Below are 23,331 nucleotides of genomic sequence, written 5' to 3'. Positions count from 1 at the left end.
TCTCGGCGATGAAGCACTGCGGCGCAGGCTGCCAGGAGCCGGCCAGGATGCTCCTAAAGAGCATCCAGCAAGCCTCAATAACATGAATCTGCTGCCGAAGCCCCGTGTGGCAGCAAAGCCCTTGGCTGCGGTTCCTGTTGGGGAGACTGATGGCCAGGAGAGCCACTGTGGGGTGTCCCAGGGCTGGACTGGTCCCATTGATGGCTGCTGTGGGGTGACTCTTGATCCCTGGGGAGGCCCCTCCCCCCCCCCCAAAAAAAAAGTGTGTGGGTGGACCCTGGAGACAACATGATGGGGTCCCTGGGGAGCTGGGCATTGGGGAAATCTGTCTCCAGCAAGTCCACACGCAGCCAAGGGGGATGTGTGGGACACCAGCTCGCTGCCTGCAGGGCCCAAGCCTTCAGAGATGCATGTGTGGGGGTTAAAGCCTGCTGCTCAGTTTGCACTCACTGTCGGAGGCGGTGGGGTCCCCTGGGCTGCTGTGTCCTCCCTGCTGGAGTTGCACACCGCACCAGGAGGGGAGCTCAGCATCCCTCCCCGGGGGTACCCCGCATGGCCCCCCATCGCAGCCTGTGTCGCCCAGAGGCTGGCATCTTCAGGGCACCACGGCCCAAATTGGTCCCAGGCGTGGAAAACTAAACAGCTAAAGCAGCACGCTTCAGCCCCTTAGGGATTTTGTTGCTAAAGCTGCCGGGTTGCAGTGGGGCGTCTCGGCCGGCCCTGTCCACCACTCGTGTCTCAGTTGGGCTGAGCCTCTGTTCAAGCACGTGTGCCTCTCACAGGTATTTAAAAATAGAAATAATAACAACCTCTTCTCTCTTTCCTGCCTGGTTGGAGAAATAGCTTAATTAGTTAATAAGGGGTTTAATTTGTTGTGTAGCTGTGTGAAGAACTTGCAGAGGGCGAGCTAAGTCAATAAGTCAAAGCAATGAGCCTTAGAGGGAGGGTGGGGAGGGAACGGTGTCCCCACTGTGACCGGCCATGGCCCACAGGGAGACCTGGCTCTGCCTCCAGCCTCAGCAAGGACTTCCAGGCCAGGCCTGAGGAGCTTCTCTTGGTGGTGAAATTACTGTGTCCCAGCGAACAGTTGGGGCAAATCAACATTTTCTGTTTTGCCGAACAATTTCTGCCCACTTTAGCAAGGCAGCTGGATCTCAAGCAAGATGCTGCTGGCCCCAGACACGGGGGTCTCCCCTTCTCTGCACTGAGATGTAGGGCTCCCAGTATCCCCCCAGCACAGAGGTGACCAGAGGATGGCTCTTTATCCCCATACACTCAAACCCAGTGGCAATGAAGATGCTGACTCCTGAATATGGATTTCAAAGTCTTCATCTCCAAGCGCACTGGGCTTGTAGACCTGGGGAAACTGCCTGTACCTCCCACTGCCCCTGTGTCCTGCTCCCCTGTCCCAGCTGTAGTGGCAGGACCTGCTCCCTCAACACCCAGTCCCTTTGGCCAGCCTGGCCAGCAAGCAACTGGCCAGGGCATACACTGTCTCAGCAAGCTCCTGCCTGATCCAAAACAACCTGGCAATGACTGTTTATCCATAGCAACATTTAAAAAGGCATAAAATGGGTCTTCATGTGGAGTCACTGCCACACTACAGAAGAGGCTTCAGCACTCCTTATCCCCAAGACTGGGGCAGGGGACGAGGACCCTGTGATGGCAGCCAGGATGCTCGCTGGCAGTTGTAGCTCTCAGAAATGTCCTTTCAGCCCTGTTTTCTGCTGGACCTGAGGGTAAGCTCTTAAACGGAGATGAGCAAGGTGGAAGAGAAAGACAGAGAGCTGATCTAGCCTTTGGCACAGGCTGTTTCAGCCTGTTAAAGCACAAAGGGCTGATGGAAAAAGCTGTGTGCACACATACAGCCACGCAGATCGCGCCGGCAGATCCTCACCCCCTTCTCCACTCCTCTTCCCCATCAGGCACTGTTGTGCAGCCCTGTTGATGGCTCTGGACCGTATTGCACAGCACTGCCCAGCTTAACGCATGGGTCTGTCAAGCCCCCGGTGTCTCCTTGACCCTGCCGAGCAGCGGCTGACTTCCCAGCAAGGGGAAGGGTCGGTGCTGGGCTGCTGATGGAGCTGGAGCCAGGGGGGCTGCTGGGGTCCACCAAGAGCCACGCTGGGAGATGCCAGAGGAGCCAAAGGTCTCTCCCCAGCAAGCCAAGGCAAAGCCATGGCAAACTTATCTTTCTTCCCACATGGCAGCTCTCCGCGTTCCGTTTGGGTGTCATTATAGGTACTTCCCTGCTTGACGTCTTGTCAGAGGTGGGGGAGGGAGGCACCATTTCAAGAAAAGACAAAAGGGCTCTTTCTTCATCAGCATTAACCTCAGGCAGCTCTCGAGAAAAATTCTGGGCAATTAGTGGAGCATAAGAAGATTTATAATTGAAATCTAGTTTGTAGCACTACAGGCGGCTCCCTCGAAAGACATTTCTCAGAGACCAAAAGAAAAAAAAAAAGGGAGAAAAGAATAGAGAGAGACAGAAGGGGAGAGGGAACTAGTTAAAGAGTTTTAAAGTCTCGCCGAAAACTCCATTTAGTTTAACATTGCATGATAGCTTTCATAATTCAGAACAAAGTGCAAAGCTCTTTAATGAGGCCATTAATGACCCTTTAATTTACTCCACCAGGGCTGAATTCATAAAACATTTATGTTCCATTTACACAGGATTTTCCTGAGACTCTTCAGGGCAAGTCACCATCACAGAGCAGGTGGGATGAAGCAGAGGGCTCTTCTTTTCTGTTCCTTCTCTTCTTCACCCTGGCACTGAAGCTCCACGTGTGTCTTTTAATTCTGCTGGAGAAGCTGCAAGGACCCAGGAGGGAGAAGAGCCATTTTTGACCCTTCTGCGTGGTAAATAGATGCAGACCACTCTCTTGTATTTCTGCTTGAGGAACAATGAAACACTTTTTAAGACCTAGCTGTGGCATTGACAGCCAGCCTTAAAAAACATTTTTTTAAAAATCATTACGGCCCATCTCCCGTTCATTACTTGCTTGCCCGCTGGGAGAGGTCTCGCTTGCAAGATCAGATTTGCTCTTGGGGTAGTGCTGTTGATCTCAGAGCTCTGGGGGAGATATGTCCCACCAGCTTTCCAGGCTGCTTCCCACCCCTTTGGGTGGTGATGGAGGAAGGGATGGGGGAGGCTCAAAGGGTGCAGATCCGTAGGGGGGTGCTGAGGCTGGCAATGCTGACTGCTCCGTGTGCCGGGGAGGGCGGGCGGGACTGGGAGCTGGTGCCAGGCTGAGCAGAGGTGCACGCTGGGCTGCTGGTAGAGGTGGTAGTTGGCATCTCAATATCTCCTGTCCCTGCAGCGGTGGAAAGCTCAGAGAGCTGTCAAGGCACACATGGGGCAGCACCCTGCGGTGAGAGCGGGGCTGGTTCATCACCCCGTTCAGCACTCTGTGAAGGCCACACCTGAGCTGCAGGTGATGGTCCAGTCTGGTTGTCCCTTGACCCAAACTAAGCTATCTGCCTCTCAATTGTTTTTCTTCTGTTACAGATTGCAAGCAGGGAGAGACAACCAGGAGTGTGTAATCACTTGTATTGGCTGAAACATCTTTTTTTAAAAAAAAAAACAAACAAAAACTCTTCCTAGCTTATTCCAAAGACCTCATTCCTGTTTCTTCAGAAAATGTCAGTTTCTAAGCGTCTTCAGATAAAAGGAGCCATTAATCATTGCAACTGGGTTCACAGCATCTTAAGTTTGCTTTTACCAGCCTTCTCATCTGCTCCCTCAGCTTCAGGACTGTTAAGCACTTCTGGTCTGCTTGTGTCCCTCTAAGGAGGGTTTCTTGCACCAGCAGACACAATATTCATGGCAAACGCAGGAGGATGGAGGTGCCAGCCCACAAGAAACAGTCCCCCAAAAGCCTCTGCAGAGAAAAGGAGGGAAGAAGCTCTCAGGCTATCAGCAGAGGAAAAAGTTAGAGCCTATGTCAAGAGTCAATGTTTCCAATACCTATAAATGACAGGAACAGTCCATGCCTGAAGGTCTGCAGAGCTGAGTCTCCCTGCAGCATGTGTCTGGTAAGGAGCGGGGACACAGTCTCAGAGGGAGTTTTATTTTCCATATCACTTGCCCTCTCCCCCTCAAACTGAGGTTGGGTTGTCATTCTCATTTCCTTCTTCACCCCTGATTTTGCTGACGCAGGTTAGAAACCTGATGGACCATCGAGGTACTGACACCGCTTGCGTCTGTATGGTTCATGAGTCATCCTCCTCGTTTCACAGCTAAAAGGACTGCTGACGCTGATGCCCTCGGAAAGGACACATCAGCTGGAACATCAGTACATTTGAAACCATGTCAGCGCTCATCAGCAGTGGGCTATGTGCACACTGGTTTGTTATTGTAGGGTCTCTTGAGTGCACCAGGTTCTGTGCACCAGGTTTGTGGTTGTAGGGTCATTTTTTACTTCAAGGGAAGGAACCGGAGAGGAAGATTGCTTGACCTACCTGGTTCATTCGTGCAGAACTGCTTTGCAGCATAGGGTCAAGTTTGTCAGAACACTTAGATCACAAAAAGAAATTATGGCCAAAAGAAATTTTAAACATGGGCAAGAAAAAGATAACAAAACCCCCACAGATATACACTCCAATGGAGAGAACAAAATAGACACCATTTTTTTAAATATTCCAAGTGATTTTGGATTCTCACGCTCAAAAGTGACCTAAGCACTACAAGCACCAGGACCCTGACAGGATAAATAGGGTAACTGGTCCCAATTCAAGTCCAAAGTGCCCAGTGTTAGCAACACAAGTGGTGCTGCAGGAGATCAGTGAACTGGGGATGGGGAGGGAACCTGCAGCAAGAAGACGAGGCAAAATGGAAGCGGCTGCCTGAGGGACCAGCGCACCCGGCAGCAGAAGGTTGCCCACTCTTCCTGCCATAGAGGGATGCTCTCCATCCCAGTGCGGAGGCGAGATGCGCCTAGGTGGATGCATCTAGCCTTTGTGGACCATAGAGGCAGGAAAAGCCAAATTTCTCTGCTGAAATCACCCCCAAAGGAAAACGGAGAGGCAGGAGGTGCGAGGGCAACAGTGCTAAGGGGAGCCCATGGGTGGAGCTGGCTGCCCCCAATGCTGGGATCGTTCCTGGGATGCTGTCCTGTACAGTGACGGCTGACTGACAGAGAGCAGGGAAAGGAGCCAGGTCTGAGCAGCACAGGACCTCCAGCTGTTGTGCAGAGCTGCCTGCGGACTCAGGTGCTCCGGGGGCTCTCATTCCCTTTGGCTCCAGCAGCAAACAGCTCTGGGCAGCTCCAGGAACAAGTTGCCTTAGCTCAATTGTTATTTGATTTCCAGAAACATCAATGCAGGGATCCCATCCAAACTGGACCCCAGATTGTTTACTAAGCACAGGCTGCCGTTTAGTTAGAAACACATGGGCTCTTATTATTACATTTCCTTGGAAAAAAACAATGGTTTAAATTAAAGGGGAAAATATTTAGTGAAAATCAAAACTTGCACTCACACACATAGAGGCTCTGACGTTTCATAACCACTCAATTCCCCGCTCCTCCATCCCGGTTTCCTGCTCAGCACATCCCTGCTCACAAAGACCACCTCTAGGGAAGCCTGCAGCCAAAGGCTTCAGTTTGGTTAGGTTACCCATGTTGACTGTGTGGGCAGCCACATGAGGTCAAGACTTGCAGCCTATGAAGTACAGGCAGGCTCTTGAAGCTGCCTTCATCTGCACCCATTTCTTAACATTTCCAGGTAGCTCACACACAGAAGCCAACAGACATATCACCTTTATGAGGATCTTTTTGTACTTTAGCTAAAACCAGAAATGCACAGTTTCAGCCACACTGAAAGACCCCTGCGCATATATCCATGAGTGACCTGAGCTCCTCTGAGCAGTCCAAGGCGTCTCTCCACCACTATAATTGAGTCCACGAACACCTGAGGATCCTCATGCATCCACTTTCCTTCTGCTGCTTTAAAACCTGCATGAAAGGGCAGCTGAAACATTTAATGCCTCGATTTGGTCACTTTGCCAGGCCCCGGGGAGGTGAGCCAATGCTCACAAGGTGTCTGTCCTACTGGTGGTGTTGATGCTGTCTGAAAATCAAGGTGGTTTCACAGCCAAACCACAAGCTACAACCAGGAGAGGATGAGCAGGCCTGTGGGAAAGCCCTGTTTTCCTTAGTAGAGCTGCTGGATCTTATAATCAAGACTATCTGATACACTGATGTCATGCTACTAATGGTATAACTCTATATCAGCCTAATGGCACAATGGATTTACAAAGGAGCAGTATATGCAGAAATACGCATTCATGCTTGCTAATCCCTCATAAGCCTGTAATCCTGATTCTTTCTTTTCCAAATAATAAGTACAGATCTAATAAGACCCTATCACTAGCTGCATGCTAAATTCCCCTCTTCCTGCCTGGAATCTGCTGTGTACCCTACATGTCGTGGGGCAGGGGGAGACTTGCCATCCCCGGCAGCCCTCAGCTCCTTATAATGACGACTGGGATGGTGCACGCTTGAAAATCCCACCCTGGGGTTTCTTCCTCACCTGTAGCAGGGGGACCACGTGGAAGCAGCCACAGCTTCTTTACCGCTACCTTTCTGGAGGGTCCGAGGATGCCTTCTGAAGGGCATTTCTGCATCAAAACGAAACACATTTACTCACAGGCATGCATGTAAGCAAGGGGATACCTCATGTCAGTGTTTGACAGCCTCCTCCAGCCATCCCTGGCAGAGTTTTTCACCCCCTCCCTGCCAGCTGTGTCCCAGCGCTGCCAAATCCCAACCTCCACCAGCATCCACAGCCACAGACAGCTACTTCCAGGGAGTCTTGGTATCAAACAGCATTTTATAACCATTCCCCCCCAGCCACTGCATACATACAACTTGGAAATAATCCTTCCAGGAGTGACAAAGTAATAGTCACTAATTACACAATTAATTTATTCTTTGGCACTAATAAAAAAAATGAATTTGTGTTACAAAGGAGGAGAGAAAAAAATCTAAGGATTTGTTTAATTAAAACTACAATGTATTGAAAACCCAAGTAATTTTAATGATACAGACAATTCTGCGATTGTATAATTAGTAATTAATTACCTACAGAAATGCCACTTTCCTTTAAAGCTATTCATTTTTCTTCTTCTTGGTTGTTTTTCTTTTTTTTTTCTTGCATGCAACTGTCTTCAGGGCACACAAATCATGGGAGCAAATTGCTGCGTGGCACATCAGCTACCAGCCTGGCTCTGTGTGCCATTCCTTACCTGCGGGCAGAGGTGCCGCATCCTCACCTCTCGCATCCCGATCCCCGCCGAGGAGCGACCACAGACCTCCCTCCCCAGCCTCCCTCTGCCCCTAACAGCCGCTCTCTCTACCGAGAGCTGAGCAAAAGCGGGCAGCGGCGCAAATTGTGACTCCAGCCACGAAGAGCCGCTGGGACAGAGCTGACAGGCAGAACAGCTACAGCCTTCTGTAGAAGGAGTCAAGGAACAGACTGTTAGACCAGTGCTATGTATATATTATGCTTATATGTCCTGATGTTAACCAATGTTATATATGTATTTTAAGTATTCATGTATTCATAGCTATAAAGGCCTTTTGTCTACTTGAGCTAAATTGTATAACTGTGACCTATTGTCCCAGAAGGCTTTTTATTCATGTTAAATGGGTACTGAGATTATAGTGCTCCTTGATAGTAGGTGCAGAAGCGTTCTGGAGGAGACAGGAGAAGATGGATGGTCCTATTGAGGCTCAGCAAAGAAACCAAAAACATGAGAACCAAGCAGCTCTGCAGCACGGCTGGCTTCGTGTCTGAAAAATCAGCTGGGGGGCTGGCTCACTCTCGGGAGAAGGACAGGGTGTCACCCAGCCTTGTCCCCTCCCCAGGGAGGTGCTAACTGTCCCCACGGAGTGCAGACACCAGTGCCCAGCAACTCACCCCTCGCACACTCACACGTCCACAATTATGGTGGCCCCAACTTCCCATGGTGGTCCCTGACCCCTCACTGGTCCCGTCTGTTCCCTGACCAGTAAGCCAGGGAGCCAGAGCCAGGCTGGCCTCCACGGTGCCGCTGACAGTGACGCTTCACAAGCGCTCCGTGCTGCCTTTGCGACGTGCTCTTCTGCCCTGCCCTGCTCCCTGGGGAGAGCGTGCCTCCTCACGTTGTCCCCCGCAAACAGTGCGATTTGTCGCTGGCTCCCTGGTACCCACAGGAACCTCCAGCCCCGTCGCAGAGCCCAGATGCACCCTGGCAGCTCCCAATTAATATTCAAGGGGAAGCACAACCTGCTTGGAAAAAGCTCTGCATCAGCATCCTGCAAGGAGCTCCCATGCCCTCGTCCCTCCCTGCCCAGCCAGGAGATCACTGCAAATCACATTAGTGAGACCAGCAGGTCCCCTGCTCGGATCTTAACCTTTCTCTGAGGCCTGGGGACCCCTCTGGCTGCTGGCTTTGAGTCTCATGGTCACACAGGCACAAGCAGTGAGATGTTCCCAGCCTGTCTGTTCATTCCCAGTGCACACCAGGGAGAGCCCCCAGTTCCTCAGAGATGTGTTAGCTCCACACTGTCTTGGTAAGAAGTCAGGACAAGGCTGGCCTGGGCGCTGGTGCCGGGATGCATGGTGGTGATCAGGGATGCTGGTGTTCCCTCACCAACTCTGGCACTCCAGTTGCTCTGATGCAGTCAGGGTGGAAGCAGCAGCAAGCTGGCTGCTGGCTGTTAACGCTGGTGCCAGATGGTGGATGAGATTAAAAGAATTTGATTTTCAAATAATCCATAAACCTGGCTGAGCTAATGTCGTTTCATATGCATTATCTTGTAATCCCAGGGAAGAGAACGTTTCAGAGCAAAGAGTCTTATTCTCCCTCCCCACAAGGACTCTAACAAGCTATACATAATCCCCTTTTTGTTGGAAGGTGCTTACAGGGGACCTACAACACCCAGAGCGTGGCACAGGGGCTGCGGCTCTGCGCCGGTGTCTGGGAAGAGGACAATCAGGCACCCAGCACCGCAGGGGCTGTGCTGCCCTGAGCTTCATAGGCGTGGGAGCAGCCCATAACAGGGCCCAGGAACACCTTGAACTCGGACCCTGGCAGATAAGGGAAGATAAAGGAAGGATTTTGCCACTCCCGCCCCCTAACAGTGCACGGGAACGCATGCTGCATCACTGGGGTAGGGGGGGAGATACATCCCCTCTTCCAGATAAACCCATGTTTATGCCCACTTTTGGGGATAAACTCCCAAAGCCCAAGCCAAGCAAACGAAAGGCATGCTGTGCCACCCTGGGGAGAGGATCAGGCCCTCCCTGGTGACTCAGCCCCACAGCCAGGGTCTGGCAACTGCACTCCCTCTCACAAGGTGAAGGACAGCATGTGGCTGAAACCTGGACACTGCTGGAAACACCTTCACGGGCCTCTCCAAAGCAAGCACTGCACAACCAGGCCATAGGAAATTCATCCTCAGGGATTTCTTGACTTCTCCTTGCCTGTGTCAAACACCTACAATCATTTTTTGCCCCTATCCCTACCCCATATGGATTCACCCTTTCTTCAGCCCTATCCCTCCTTAACCCCTGCACAGCACCCTGGGCAGCCCTCAGCACCTGCCCATCATCCACCCTCCATCCTCAGACGCTGCCTGCCTGCTCCCTGCCTCTTTTCTCTGCCCTAGAGACTCCTTTGAGCCTCCGGTTATTTGTCAAGCTTCTGTGGAGCAAAGACAACCCTTTGCCAATCTCTGGGATCCTTCAACGTGCAAGGCACCCAGCTTGGGCACAGCGGTTAAAAATCAGTGATCATTATTCCATGCTCCAGGTTCCTATGCTGGAATGTGAGAGAGCTGGAACAGGAGGTGATTTTAAGGGTGAAAGGGAAGGAAAGCTCCACGGATGGGATTTCCCAGTCACTGCCTGCCATCTAGTGCCTAGCACCGAGCTGTTTCACAGGCAGCAAGCGACATCTGCCTCCACCCTCGGGGGAATTTAGCTCTTAAATTAGATCCAGCAACATTTGCTCATCAAGCTCCCAGCACTGGGGAGTTCCCCACCGTGCTCCTCACTCTGGGCCAGGGCCAGGGAGAGGGTTTTGGAGTCAAACAGCCCAAATCCTGGTGGGACCTGTCAGGGAAAACAGCCTGGGAGCGAGAGGAGGTGATGCTGTGTGCCTGCCCAGGTTGCAAACGCGATGCCCAGCTACAGCAAGCTAACTGAACACAACACATCTTGCTTCACCACACACTGTTACCTTCAAGGTCATGTCGTCGTCGTCAGCAGCTCCAGGCAAAGCAGTGCACACAGGCATTGCGTGAAGAATGCCACAGACAGGCTAAAAATAGGGAGACAAATGGAAGTGCAAGGGAAAGGGGCGAAGGGTAAAGCTTGTCAGCTGTGTGGGAGACTGAAAACCTACAGGAAATCAGGAAACAAACAAAAAATAATCAAGAAACACTGACTTTGTGCCTTCAATATTCTGGCGCTTGGAGACACTACTGAAGTTTCCCACCCAATTCAATCCATGGGCAACCATTGCAGCAGGAACATGGTCCCTACAAGCCACTTGTAGCCTTTGGGTCAGCACCAACAGCAGGTGATTTGGAGTCTTCTACAGGTCTCCACGCAATCTGGGGGTCTGATGCTCTCCCTCCCCTCCCTTCAGAAGGGACATATCTGTGCTCACCTTAGGGGCTGGTCATCTGTCAGCTTCTTGTCCCTCTGAAAGGGTTCTGATACCTACCTACCCACCCACAAAGGCAAGAAAGGGCAGGCAAGACAGTTACAGCTCACCACAGTCCTGTGTCCAGGCGGAGAAAATTAAGGAGTATGAAATCCGGAAGGGTCTGGGATAGGCAACGTCCATCCTGCTCACTGCCTCCAGCCCCTGCTAGATCAGGAGCCTCTAGCAGGCTGCTGGAAGGGCACCTTCTGCTCGCCACATCCCCTGCTTCTGCGCAGGGGACAAGACTGGATGTTGAGCTGTGAACACTGGTGGAGCAGGAGTGGAAAAGTGGGTCCCCGTGGGTGCCACCTCCAGCAGTCACCCATCCTGCACCCTGAAATGGGGAACTCACTGCCCCTCCACACAGAGCACTGGGGGGATCAGACACTCCGAATTCCCAGCCTCCCTCCTCACCAAGCCCCTAATCACTTGGCTGCCCACTTCCCATCACACCCCGCTGCCTTCCTCAAGCCCATCCAACATTTGCAACCTGTGCCATTTGCTAATACCACGGCTTGGGAAATGATTGCTGTTTTGCAGAGGGGCGCAATGGGTCTGACACAAATGGGCTGCACTTGTCATTTGGAAAAGGCAAGCAGGGCAGGGCAGCAGCTTACCAACACGCAGAACCAGATTTACTGATTAGCACATGGCTCCGATTTCCTCCAATGCTTCCAGAAAAGCAATAGGCGACATTAACAAAAGGATTACTCAGAATTCAAAAGCAAATGGGATTTGTGACCCATTATATTAACCGGGGACTGGGGAAAGCTCTACAGAGAAAGAACACTGCCAGCAGGTCACCAAACCAATTATTAAGAGCTCACAGATCACGAAGCTAGATATATACACACATCAAGATAAATTTCTATTTGCCTGCAGAAGCAGGACGCTGGCTGAGCCACCCTCCCAACCCAGTATGCTTTTTCTATGTGCCCATTAAACCTGGATTATATCTAGTTACTTTCCCCAATAATTCACTTCCCCCACAGGTTTAATGCTGTGGAATAACATTTGGGAGGGTAAAACCTGAAAGGAGAAATGTAATGGGCATAATTACTTTGATAGATGAGAGAGCAGAAAGCAGGCAGGCAGCACGTGGTGGGAGCAGGCCAGCAGCACACACACTCACCCCTGACATCGCTCGCCATCCTCCCAGCAGCAGCGCTGGCCCATGCCCCGACGTCCCCAGCTTCCCTCTGCCCTGACGCTTGAGAGGGAGAGCAGCCCTTAGACACAAGATAACAGGCCTCCAACATCGGCTCTCACACTAATCTCCAGCAGAGATCAGCTTAAGCTGCAAATTTTTAGCTGTAAAATCCTTTCCTAAACTTTTGCCTCGGTTAATTATGAGATTGGATGTTCATGGTAGCCAGGTAAAGGGCTGGCTCCTGCTAGCACGCTGTCCTGCTTCTGGAGCAGGCTGTGATGGTGAGTCCTAAAGCCTTGTACACACTGCATAAAGGCTTTATTGCCTTGCCTGGGTTTTGAAGAAGCTTCATTTTAATGTTGCTGAATAACCCCTAATACTTCGATTGAGAAATGCCCCTGGGTCTTCAATCATTGCCTATGAAGTCCTGCCAAAGGATTTTATACCCCCACAAGATCTGTTAGGGAAAAGTAGCCTTGACAGCAAAGCTGTATCTAGAACTACCTTAAGGGGCTTCCTGATGTCAGCATTTTGTACTCACCTCACAAATTCCTGGCTTTGCTTTTTTGAGGGCTTGGTGTTAAGGACTAGGTATTATCAGCAAAGCTTCTGGAGCAATTTTGCCCTGACTCCAAGTCTCCCAGTAGCTCCCCCTTCTTTTGTATTCGTTCTTACCTTTGCAGAGATTCACCCAAGCGCTGCCTTCTGCCTGCCCCACTCTGCATCCTTCCAGCATGCTAGTTATGTCAAAACACAGGGATGATTTCACAAGAAAAGAGGAAAAAGGTATCCTCGAAACAGAAAGATGAGACCTAATCCGCTCATATCACTGGTGACCTCAAACACATTTTCCACGCCATGTTCTGCAGGGTCTCCGGGCTGCCACAAGCAGAGCACCCCATGCTGCTGAGCACAGCAGGAATGGGCAGCGCTCACAGAAACACCAGCACTGCCAGAAAAACTCCCTTCAAAGAGGCAGATCCCCTCCAACACAAGCACGGGAGCTTGGAAAGAACAAAAGCAAATTGACTGATGCTGCTGGAGACACCTTATCCTCCAGGACAGGGAGTGTGCCCGCAGGCTGTCCCAGCTGGGATAGCGTAACTCCTACCCACCCCGAGCCAGCCCTGCCTTGCCCCGGCAGGGAGGGATGCCACAGGGTGCTCCCTGCACAGGAGCAGCTCTCCCTGCTCTAACAAGCTCATGGGTATATTTGAAAGCAATAGCATCTCTCCTCCTACAGGTTTTCAGAGGCTACAGCCCATGGCTCCGGCAGCCTCTCCTGGCTCTGCTTGTATTTATCTTCCAAATGTTGAAGCCTTTGGTTGCTTGGAGCCTGCCAGGAGGAGCAACAAATAACAGCTTCCTATTATGTGAGAAAGCATGCAGTTCTGAACAGTTCAGTGTTACTGTACCACAAAATACACGAGCGGGTGTCTGCTTAGAGAGCACCAACGCCCGAAACTCCCGCAGACAGGGAGGGCTATCAGCTAGGGAAGATATTTTGTAGGGGAAGTAGAGGAAAGCTGTATCTATGAAGCTGAAAAGTGGTTTTATTAGAACTTGTTATCTCTCCTTTGCTGGAGGGGAGTACTAGCATCCAATTTGTCACAAAGAAAACCTTCATCTCTCTCTTCTAACATGGTGGCTTAAGCAATGACTCAGATACAGGAGTTTTAGACGGCAACTGATCCTTCCATTTGTTTCTGCTCCTGGAGGCTTTCAGCAACAGCTGCTGGACTGCATCACACCAGGGAAAGGTCATCTTGATATGCCTCCTTCCCCCTTCCAGGGGAGAAGGATCTGGTTTTTGTGTATCACCCTCATGAACGGAAGCATCCTGTGCTGAAAATGGCTTTGAGGAGCAGAAAGTCTCCGCAGTCTGACTGCTCTCCAGCTTCCTCCCCGATGGGCGCAGGCAGGGGAAGATAACACTGAGACGCTTGCCCCGGCAGCCGCAGCACTGATCTTACGTTGGACTTCTTAGATGAGGCCCGCATCGCTGCTCTCAAAGCGAGGAGTCACAGGTCCTTTCCAAAACACCCCTCCCCGGTGCACACTTCACAGGAGAGCTCTTTGATTGATCTGACTGTGCCTTACACTAAAGAGCCACAGCAAACTCGGTGCCTTCCCAGGTACTTGCTGCGGCTTCAGGTTCTGGTAGAGAGATCTTGTGAGGAGGCCTTTGCCAAGGTGAGAAAAATCCTCCAGGCTTTGGGTGCAAACAAGCTCCAGGCTCCCCCGACACCCAGGCAAACACTCACCTGGTTCTCCATCAGGTTTGCAAGGGGAGTTTTGTGTTTTGTCCTCAACACAAGCAAAATACGCGCCCTGCTTTTTGTGCTGGACTGCAGGAGGCACACCGCGGCTGCAGCAGCTCTCTCCTAGCCGCGATTTGACAGGCTTCTTCTGTTCCAGGAGAGAGAAAAGCTCTCTCTGAAAAGGTTTTAAGGCTTTGTGCTATCCTTTCAGTAGTTACTGGCAAAATATATCCCACCAGCCTGCCTGATCAGACTTCTGCAACTCTGCAAGGAGTACGGGTATAGGTTTGCAGTGAGTGGAAGGACAGCCTGCAGCCACCAAGTTCTCAAAGGAAAATAACAGCCTCAGTGATCTACAGCACAACCTCTGGGAGTAGAGAGGAGATGAAAAGATACAAACCACCCTCTCTGCTAGGAAACCTGCACAATATCCTTCTGCCTTCCCTCTCCCCGAGGCCGGAGCTGGGGGGAACAGGGCACACAGAAGAACAACTGAGCAAAAGCACCCGAGTTGCAGGATCTGGGATTGTTTGCAGCAACTGGTTGAGGATTTTTAAATAAAATCAACTGCAGGGGAAAAAAAAAAAAGGTGCTGTTACATGCAGGCTGCAAGCAGGAATTTGTGTTTTATGTGATGAGAAAACAAGAATTTCAGCTTCCAGAAAAGACCAAGCTTCTCACACACCTGCTACCTGTAAGAACAAAGGCCTCAGCCCAAAGAAAAAAATTAATAAAATGAAGGAGGCTGTTGATTCTGACCTTTCTACTGCTGGAGGGAGCTACACCACTCTCAGCACAGACAATGCCCAAAGACCTGTAGCTTGAGCAAGCCAGAGAACAAGAACTGCCTGGGTTTGAAGATCAGCAAGCTTTCAGTATAGCCTTTTCTCACTTTTGTCTTCCTGGTTTTGAGAGCAAATAAGCACTGATTAAACAGCATTTTATACGCTTTCAAGGTTTCACATCAGCAACACAAAACCTGCCTTTGGCATGGGAAATGGGGCAGAGACCTTGGCAAAGGGCATGCCCTAAGCCTGTGCCCACAAAGCTCTGCTCAGGGGCTGTGTGCTACGGAGCCAGCAATGGCCTGAAACAGGGTGGTAGAGAAAAGCCTAATCCTGAGCTGACTGGACCCATAATCCCCAGGCTGGTGGGGCACAGCCTGAGGGGAAGGACTCCCCTCTCCCCTCTGCAGGAGCTTTCAGCCCTGGAGAAGGCAACAGTCTCCCCTTCAGCAGCGCTGACCTCAGACAGAAGCCAAAAAATCTGCAGTTTTTCAGGCACATATTCTGCTCCACATTTATTTTCTCTTCAAGAGTGCTTTCTGTTGCAGACACAGCCTCCTTGCCAGGCCTGCGAGGGTGCTTCAAGAAACAAAGTTTTGTTTTGTTGGTAATTTATGGCAAGGCTGCAGCTCCCAAACTGCCCAGCGTTAGAAAACAGAAGGCTGCTGTGCTACCCCCCCACCCCAATGCCTTGTGGAGTGATTAAGGATAGCTTTAATTTGAGGCCTGCAGCTCAACAGTTCCCAAAGGATTGATAAAATATATATAGCAATCTCCAGTTCCACCTCTGGAGGCCGAACTCTCTCCCGATGATTAACGACAGCTATTTCCTTCCTCTCTCCCTGCTGCTGAAGAAGGCTGATTCTCTGCAAGGTCCAGCCAGCACTGGGCCCACACTCTGACTACCAAACAGCAACATTTACAACCACAAAAAACCCTCCAAGAAACAGAATCCCCCCAGAGAAGTGAGACAGCACCATATAAGCCCAGCACAGATCTTCTAATAAAGAAATTGGGGTAATAGAGTCAGGCTACTTGAGGCTGGGTTAGCAGTGCTAGCCTAACGCAGCAGGAATGGGAGCCGAGAACTCCCCAGAGCCACCTTTGAGGCTGCTCCCAGGAGGCAGCAACGCTAGAGCAGCCTTCCCCCGCCAGCAAAAATTAGCCGCTCAAATGTTACCCTCCTTCGGTGTCTGTTGCTACAGCCTGAGGCTCAAGAGGAGGGCAGTGCGGGCGGGAAACCAGCACTCATCTAAAGGAAGAGCTGCTGTCTGTTCCTCAGGCACCCGTGTCCTCCACGGCCACCGCCTATCACAGACTCTATGCCAGAGGCAGCTCCAATACAGATTAAATGTAAATAAACTGTGAATATCCCAGCTTGCAGCTCCCCAGAAAGCCACCCTGCCCAGCCTTGTGTCCAGGAGGGTCTGTTCCCACCTGGGCGCACAGATAACCCTCCAGTGCTGCTTCTATTAAAGAGCAGGTGCCAGAAACAAGCATTTAGCCATTGCTTAGAAGAAACCATATGAGCTCTAGACTATGAGAGGAGTCTGGTGAGGACAGCGAGCCTCCTGGCTACCGCAGCCCCAGGGAATCGCACACTTGGGAGAGGGAAAGATCACAACATGCATTTCCAGAAGAGATGGAGGAGGATTCAACAAGAGCACAGAACTCTCTGAGGAGAGCTTCACTTCCGAGCAGAAGTTTTAATATTTGTTTAGTACAGGCCCGGTGAAGAGAACTGGGAAATAAGGCAAAGGCAAATTATCCTCCAGAGCCCAAGTTAACATCCCATACACACAGACCACGCAAAGCAGCAGCTGTGTTTCTCCCTGGAGCCATGTCCCACATCTACCCCATCTGCTGGAGCACAGCCTGTCATTTATAAGTCCAGAAGGAATCGATTGACTTTTTTCAGGTATTCTGACTTCAAATAATCTCCCAGCTCATCCTTTGTGACCCACAGGTAGTCTTCCTTCAGCTCTGCCTGGCACAAATCACTGCTTTGGAGGAAGGCTTTGAAGAAGAATACTTTGGCTCCCACGTTATCCTCAGTCCTGATGGCCTTGGGGAATTTATACTTGTAAATCCCATATGGTGCATTCCCCAGGATTTTGGCTTGAACGTGATCTCCTGCAAGACCCCAGCAAGGCAAGAAGAAGAAAACAGAAAACAAGGCGTAAGAACACAGAGCAACAGTAACTGCTCTCCTGTAGTAACAAAAAGGTAGCATAAGCCACACCTCCTACGTGGTTCAGACTGACTGTTCCCTCTTCTTAACAGAAATACTGCCAATTGTAATGTTTTCTCATGAAAAAAACAACTTGTACTGGAGTCCAGCGAGTCCTCTCAGAGTGACAGAGGGAGGGAGAGAGTATCAAGCTTTGCCAACCCACAGTGAAAAGAAATGACATGTGGGTTTGTCATCACCCATCTGCCACAAAACCCATCTATCCCAGGGGTACAAGAGGGAAAGAGAAGCCATGCATCTGGAGCAAGCTTAGACCATTTAGGGGGTGTCAGGTGAGGCTCCAGCATCAGACTGCGAGGGTCAGATCCAGCACCACAGCTGCTGGCAGCCAGAGATCCCAACTTGCAGTCTGCCAGCCCAGTCAGCCCCCTGCACGCTGCAGTCAGTCTGCGGCGGTACACAGTTACAGAGCCGATTACCCAGGATCACAGCTCTTGACAGAAAGCCCACCCCATTGAGCTCCGTCCCTCTGCCATGAAATGCCTTTTCCCAGCAGATGGGAAGCTATTTCCCTACAGCAGATGGCAAAGATCCCTCAGATAGGGCACGGGAAGAAAACCACTGGGACAAAGAGGAGGGAGGGCCAGCCACACGGCAAACTACACACCCAAAAATGTAGCCATGGCTCGCTCAGCTGTGTTTCGCAGCGTCTCTCCAGGCTGCCACTCCACTTGAGGCAGGAGCCACAGCTCCTGGTTACCGATTTTCTGTTTCACCAGAAGCATCAGGTTACTGTCCAGCCTCCTGTTCAACGATGTTCGATTGTTGTTTTTATCAGCATCTGCCAAAAACCAACACATGCTGGAAACAAAGTCTCCTGGCAGCACTGGTCTGATCCCCTTGATTCATCACCCCTCTCCAGCTCACACCCTTCCAGCAATAATACACAAACATGGATACATGGAACAAGACAAAAACCTAGATAGAAATGCTCTCAGTCGCTCTGGAAGCCAATGCAGGATTCAACCGGAACCCACTGCTAGGCTGCACTCTACCTGTTTCATTTCCAAAGGGAATTTACAGCAAGCAGCCTGGATCTCCATCTTGACAAAAATCAACAAGAGCGCTAGGCGAGCTTGGGAACCGAGCAACCTGAGGTTTTTCTTGTCTGGACACAACATCCATTTTCACTGCTTTGCTCTGATAAGGTTGTGTGAGCATGCACTTTGCAGCATGGGAATGCTGATTCCCTTGTCAGCCAGTTAATTCCTCATGTGCTAATGGTGCTGCCATGGAGTCAAGACCCTCTAAAACAAAAAAGGGTCAGCAAATGCCTCCCCTCCACTGAATTGCACTCAGCAGTTTAGCAGACAATCTGGGTGTTCTCACCCACCACGAACTTCAGCCTGTACCTGTTATCCGCGGAGCAGCTTCAAACCGCAGTAACTTCTGTTCCCACTTGTCCTCCAGGTCTTGAGCCATGATGACCGTTTTGCCGGGTGCTTCATCCTCATCGTACATGCTTTCCTTCCTCTTCCTCAGCTGCTCCTCCTCCTCCAGCTTGCGGATTTCATGATCTGAATAGTGGCTTTTCTCCAGCTCTATCTAGAAAGGCAACGCAGAGAATTGTTAAGGCACTGGTGCTACAGGCGGGACTTGGCAAGCAGAATTAAATTATTTCTACCTCAGTAAACGCAAGATGATGGGAAAGTCCCTGAGCTTGAGCAAGGCTTCCTTGCTCACAGCAAGAGCCTCTATCAGGGACACCGACGGCATTGAGGGAGTGCTACCAAGACCTACGACAGCCGCTGCAAGCAGCAAACGACACGGAGAGCACCCAGCATCGCTTCGTGGCAGGGAGTGAAACTACCCAAGATGCCTTCACAGCCCCAGGCCTGTTACCCCCGGGGGCTGGCAGCCTCGGCCAGTCCGGTAGCGCCTGAGGCGCTACCGGGGACTGGCCGAGGCTGCCAGCCCCACAGGGTGTTCTCCACTCCAGGCCTGAGGCAGCCATTTTCCTATCAGCAAGCCCCCAGCGCCCCCCTCTACCTGCCCCATGAGGGCCGCCATCTCTTCCTCCTCTTTCTCCAGTGGCTGCGTGATGCGGGGCAACCGCAACAAGCACATCGCCCCGAAAAGCCGCCACGGCCGAGGAGCGGCAGCGGTACAAAACCACCGACCCCAACCCGTCGCTCGCTGCCTGGGTGCCGCCATTACGCTACCGCCCAGCCCACAATACACCGCGCTGCGCGCCGCCATCTTTCCTCCTCGCTCCCATCGTGCTTTGCGGCGACCTCTCCGAGGAGCGCTACGGGAGCCGCCATGAGCGCGGCGCTGGCGGTCGCTCGGCAACGGCTGCTCGGAGCGGCCTGGGGGTGAGCGGCGGCGGCGGGACCGGGCCGGGACCCCTTGCTCTGGGCTGACCGCTGCCGCCCTCCCTCTCCGCGATGGCGGCCGGCCCGGGAGGCCCCGCTGGGCCCGACCCCCCCCACGCAACCCGCGCCCCGGGGCAGGCCCCGGTACCTCACCGCCGGCTGCCGTTTTTTTTCCCGCAGGGGCCGTAGCCTGTGTCGCGGCCTACGCACCGGCCCCCAGAGGCTGCAGGACCTTGCGGAGGCGGCGGCCGCGAAGGAGGCGGAGAACCAGAGCGCGACCGACCTGAGGTGAGACGGCCAGGCCGCGCCGGGAGGGCTCCGCCGTTCGCCTCTTGCTGGGAGGTTTTATCGCCTCCGGTGGTTTTTCAGCCGAGGAAGGAAAAGAAGTGACTTGACTCAATCACAAACACAGCTTGTGTCTTTTGGAAACTTCTTTCTTTCCCAATATGAACTAAAACTTTGGAAAATTTAAAGAGTGAGTGCCTGATAACTCTTATTTTGCTCCTCAGCCCTTTAATCCTGCAGAGGAACTCCATGAGATGGGACGGAAAGATCTATGAAGAGATCCCGATAGCTCATATCAAAGCTACGTACAACAAGTAAGCAAACGAGCTGCTCCATTCCTACTCTCATGCAAAATAAAAGCTTATAACATACCCGGGCTTTGGCCAGTCATCGTTTTGATCAAAAGGCTCAAAGGAAAAAAGCCAGGGGAGAGGTGTTCATGACTGGGAAGATAATAATACTGAATTCAAACCTCAGTGCTGTTCAGAAAGCGTAACTGTCCTTATACTGTCTTTAACAGCACTAAGATTGTTTTTACATGTTTTGACTACGTTCTGATGTGACTAATTAGATGCTGACGGCTTTAATGTCAGGTTACTGCCAGCCCTCTCCTCTAGCGCTATTGCTGTAGAGCTGCTGAAAAAATTGTCATATTCTCCATGAGAGATGGTTGTGTTTCATTGGTGGTCCCTCGTGTGATATTTTACTGTTTCTTAAAGCTCTTTCAAGTTCTAGAAATGCTCTGTGCATTTTTTTAATAAAGGGAAGAGTCACCTCTCACTGCTCACAGTGAGGGGTGGGCCTGAAAGGGCTAAGCGATATCTGAGGCGTACCTGGATAAAGCATACCTTATCCAGAAAGCTTTTGCCACCTCACTCAGATTCTCTAGGGTGACTGGGAGGTCACTGCTGAGAGGTCTCTGCAGCGCGTTCATCTAAGTGGGATACCTTGAAAGGGAGTGCTGAGTTAGGGTGGTGTGGAGAAGGGAGACAGGAATCCTGTGGCAAGCCGTGCCAGTAAGGTGAGCGAGAAGAAACTGGAGAATAAAGCTTTGTTCTAGCTTGCTTCTTTCTTTTGCCCCTTTCTTTCTGTAGCACCCACATCCAAGTGGTCAGCTTTGACAACAGGCCGTTTGCCCACACATCCTGTGGCACCGAAGGCTTCCAGAATGCCAAGAAGGGAACTGCCATCGCGGCACAGACCGCAGCCATGGCAGCAGCAGTGGTGAGTCTGTGCTGATGATTCTCACCCTCCCAGCAGGGAGCACTGACTGCCTCCCCCCGCTGCCTGGGTACCTGCCTCGCTCACAGGCAGCAGTCCAGAGCTCTGCTCCTTCGCACTTGAGCAGCACATTGCTGTTTGTTGACAGCTTCCCTAGGTTCATCTGACACACTGCGCATCTTCACACTGACAAAGCGTGTTTGAAACAGCAGTTAGAAATGCCCAGAGGGTGAACTTACCTGTGCAGGTTGTGATTGGGAAACGTGACTTGGATCCTATTCTTTTCCAGCTCCAGTTTGCATAGCTCCTTTTTAATAAGTGAACGTCTCAGCCATTTTGGAAATGTAGCCCCTGAATCAGCAGCAGTTCAATTTTTGCACTATAGGGGATTGAGAACCGGCTGTAATTACTGGCTGAATGTTTTATATTTGCTCTCTGCCACAGGAGAACTGAGCTGCTGCCAGCAGTTCCAGTCAGAGAAGGTGATGTCCTTGCACGTGTAGTTTCCAGCTGCATACAGTTTACTGTAATTGTTTCTAAAAAACCATGTGGGTGTCCAGGTGGCAGGAGAAGATGAGGCTGGCTGTGTCACGGTCCTCATTACAGCAGAATGAGGCAAGGTTAAACTGAAAATCCTCATCCTAAATTAGGTGGAACTTGCTCCAGTCTTTCATGTCAGAGGTGTTTGGTGCCACTGCTGGCCAACAGCTTATTGTGGTTGACTCAGAGGAATATAAGAACATCTTTGCTATTAATCTGTGCTCATCGGAGCCTCATAATAGCTGCATAGCTGCGCTTGGCCAGATTTATTCTGTCACTGTTGAAGTTGTTAGTACAGTAATTGCACCGGAACACAGAAAGCACGAGACCCAGAGGAGCTCCATCCACGTGGTGGCAGCATGGCTATGCTTTACAGCAGGTGTTTTTCATTTTCAATTTGCAAGCCCCTAGAATTTTTGCACTGAAGGTGTGGACTCCTGCACAGCAAATATAAAGCTTGTCTGCATTTCTCATTTACCCTCTAGAAGGAACCCACTGATCACAGGAGAGAAGTCGCTGCATTAGAGAAGGGAAAACAGCTTTGAGTTAGTCCTTGTTCTTTGCCAGTTCAGTCACGTTTCCATGGATATGTCATTTTCTGCCCTGGCTTTAGGTCACAGATAGTTTGATCTTAAAGCTTTTTCTCTGTACAGAGCTGACAGCCTAGCACAGAAGTTCTCCTGAAACTGCCATGGCTGTATCCAGGCCTCCTCCTCCTCTCCTAGTGTCTTTGTGCAATCCCCATATTTGTCTTCTGTATCCATTACTACCTACTCTTTATTTTTACTTGAAGAATACTATGATAGTGGGTCAAAAGAAAAACTAAAGACTCCAGGGGAGCCAGAGCAGCAGCAGTTATATCAAAGAGAACACTAACCAGTTGTTCTTTTCACAGAAAGCACGTGGGAAGGGTGTATTGCACGTACGAGTCACGGTGAAAGGACTGGGACCAGGACGCAAAGTAGGTGTCAGAGTTTCTTTTCATACTTTTCTTTTTCAGGCTTCATCCAGGTGTTTTAAATTCAGGCTGGTCTCATGACTATACATATTAACTTGGTTTTTCTGAAGGCAATGTAAAGAATTCATCACTCAAGTGCCTAGTAATGAAATTTAGGATCATTAGAATTTTAAAGTAATATCACTTTGGACGCAGAATAAAAGCTGTATTTGGGACTTCTTCCAACTAAAGTAGGAAAGTTGATGGGAACGCTGATGAAAGGACTGGAGCAGATAGGTTTAAACTGCGTTTTCTGATACAAATTACTGATTTTTAAGATAACTACAAAGTAGAACTACTAGAACAAGTTGTTTTTCAGATGGGGGACCAAACTATTTTTCTCTGAGCTTTTTCCCTTCTCTGCTGTTCAGTGTGTTGATAACAGCGTGTCATCGCTGTCTCGTTCTTCCAGGCGGCCATCAAGGGTTTGACTATGGGAGGTTTGGAGATCATCTCCATCACCGACAACACCCCGGTTCCACACAACGGTTGCCGCCCACGGAAAGCCAGGCGGATGTGAGAGGGGAGTGGAAGAGACACACAGCTTTCAACATCGGTTCATGCAACAGGGACCGGGTTGAATGTTGCTCCTGTGACAGATTCTGGAAAGCCACCCTCCCTGGAAATACCTGTTGAGGGAAGCTTGAAGAAGAGAGACCATCCTGGGCCTTAAAAGCCCAGGTGGTAGAAGCTGGTGGTAAAAGCAGGAATACATGTACTCCCTTAGTGGGAAGCCTCTTGTGTACAAAGTTTGTTGATTAAAATGTTGGTCTTTTGACAGCCATTCCTGCTGTGTTCCCAGAAGTATTTTGGATTATTATTGCCTCTCG

General features: G+C 50.9%; 2 protein-coding genes across 2 annotated transcripts; one reads left to right on the top strand and one right to left on the bottom strand.

The window, feature by feature from the left end:
• Positions 1-16,578: 16,578 nt before the first annotated feature.
• On the bottom strand, positions 16,579-19,342 carry MRPL46 (mitochondrial ribosomal protein L46). The gene is made up of 4 exons (XM_087743141.1): positions 19,133-19,342; positions 18,496-18,688; positions 17,751-17,924; positions 16,579-17,025 (listed from the first exon to the last, which is right to left on the bottom strand). The coding sequence occupies exons 1-4, from the start codon at positions 19,340-19,342 to the stop codon at positions 16,775-16,777; spliced, it is 828 nt and encodes a 275-aa protein (XP_087599267.1). The 3' UTR covers positions 16,579-16,774.
• On the top strand, positions 19,324-23,285 carry MRPS11 (mitochondrial ribosomal protein S11). The gene is made up of 6 exons (XM_087743142.1): positions 19,324-19,458; positions 19,639-19,746; positions 19,968-20,057; positions 20,838-20,967; positions 22,400-22,465; positions 22,914-23,285. Exons 1-6 carry the CDS (start codon positions 19,406-19,408, stop codon positions 23,019-23,021), a joined length of 555 nt encoding a protein of 184 aa, XP_087599268.1. The 5' UTR covers positions 19,324-19,405; the 3' UTR covers positions 23,022-23,285.
• Positions 23,286-23,331: the final 46 nt, after the last annotated feature.

Source organism: Nipponia nippon, unplaced genomic scaffold (assembly GCF_047370975.1).
Source record: "Nipponia nippon isolate SJK-2023a ecotype South Korea unplaced genomic scaffold, ASM4737097v1 scaffold_9, whole genome shotgun sequence".
In the NCBI taxonomy this organism is placed as follows: Eukaryota; Metazoa; Chordata; class Aves; order Pelecaniformes; family Threskiornithidae; genus Nipponia; species Nipponia nippon.
This window is presented reverse-complemented; position numbering and strand designations above follow the sequence as displayed.

Coding starts and splice junctions, on each gene's coding strand:
- MRPL46 (XM_087743141.1), bottom strand. CDS start 19,342: ATGGCGGCGCGCAGCGCGGTGTATTGTGGGCTGGGCGGTAGCGTAATG. Junction 17,925..18,495: donor AGCTGCTCCGCGGATAACAG/GTACAGGCTGAA, acceptor GGTTTTTGGCAG/ATGCTGATAAAAACAACAAT. Junction 17,026..17,750: donor AGCCATGGCTACATTTTTGG/GTGTGTAGTTTG, acceptor GGGGTCTTGCAG/GAGATCACGTTCAAGCCAAA.
- MRPS11 (XM_087743142.1), top strand. CDS start 19,406: ATGAGCGCGGCGCTGGCGGTCGCTCGGCAACGGCTGCTCGGAGCGGCC. Junction 19,747..19,967: donor CAGAGCGCGACCGACCTGAG/GTGAGACGGCCA, acceptor TTTGCTCCTCAG/CCCTTTAATCCTGCAGAGGA. Junction 22,466..22,913: donor GACTGGGACCAGGACGCAAA/GTAGGTGTCAGA, acceptor TCGTTCTTCCAG/GCGGCCATCAAGGGTTTGAC.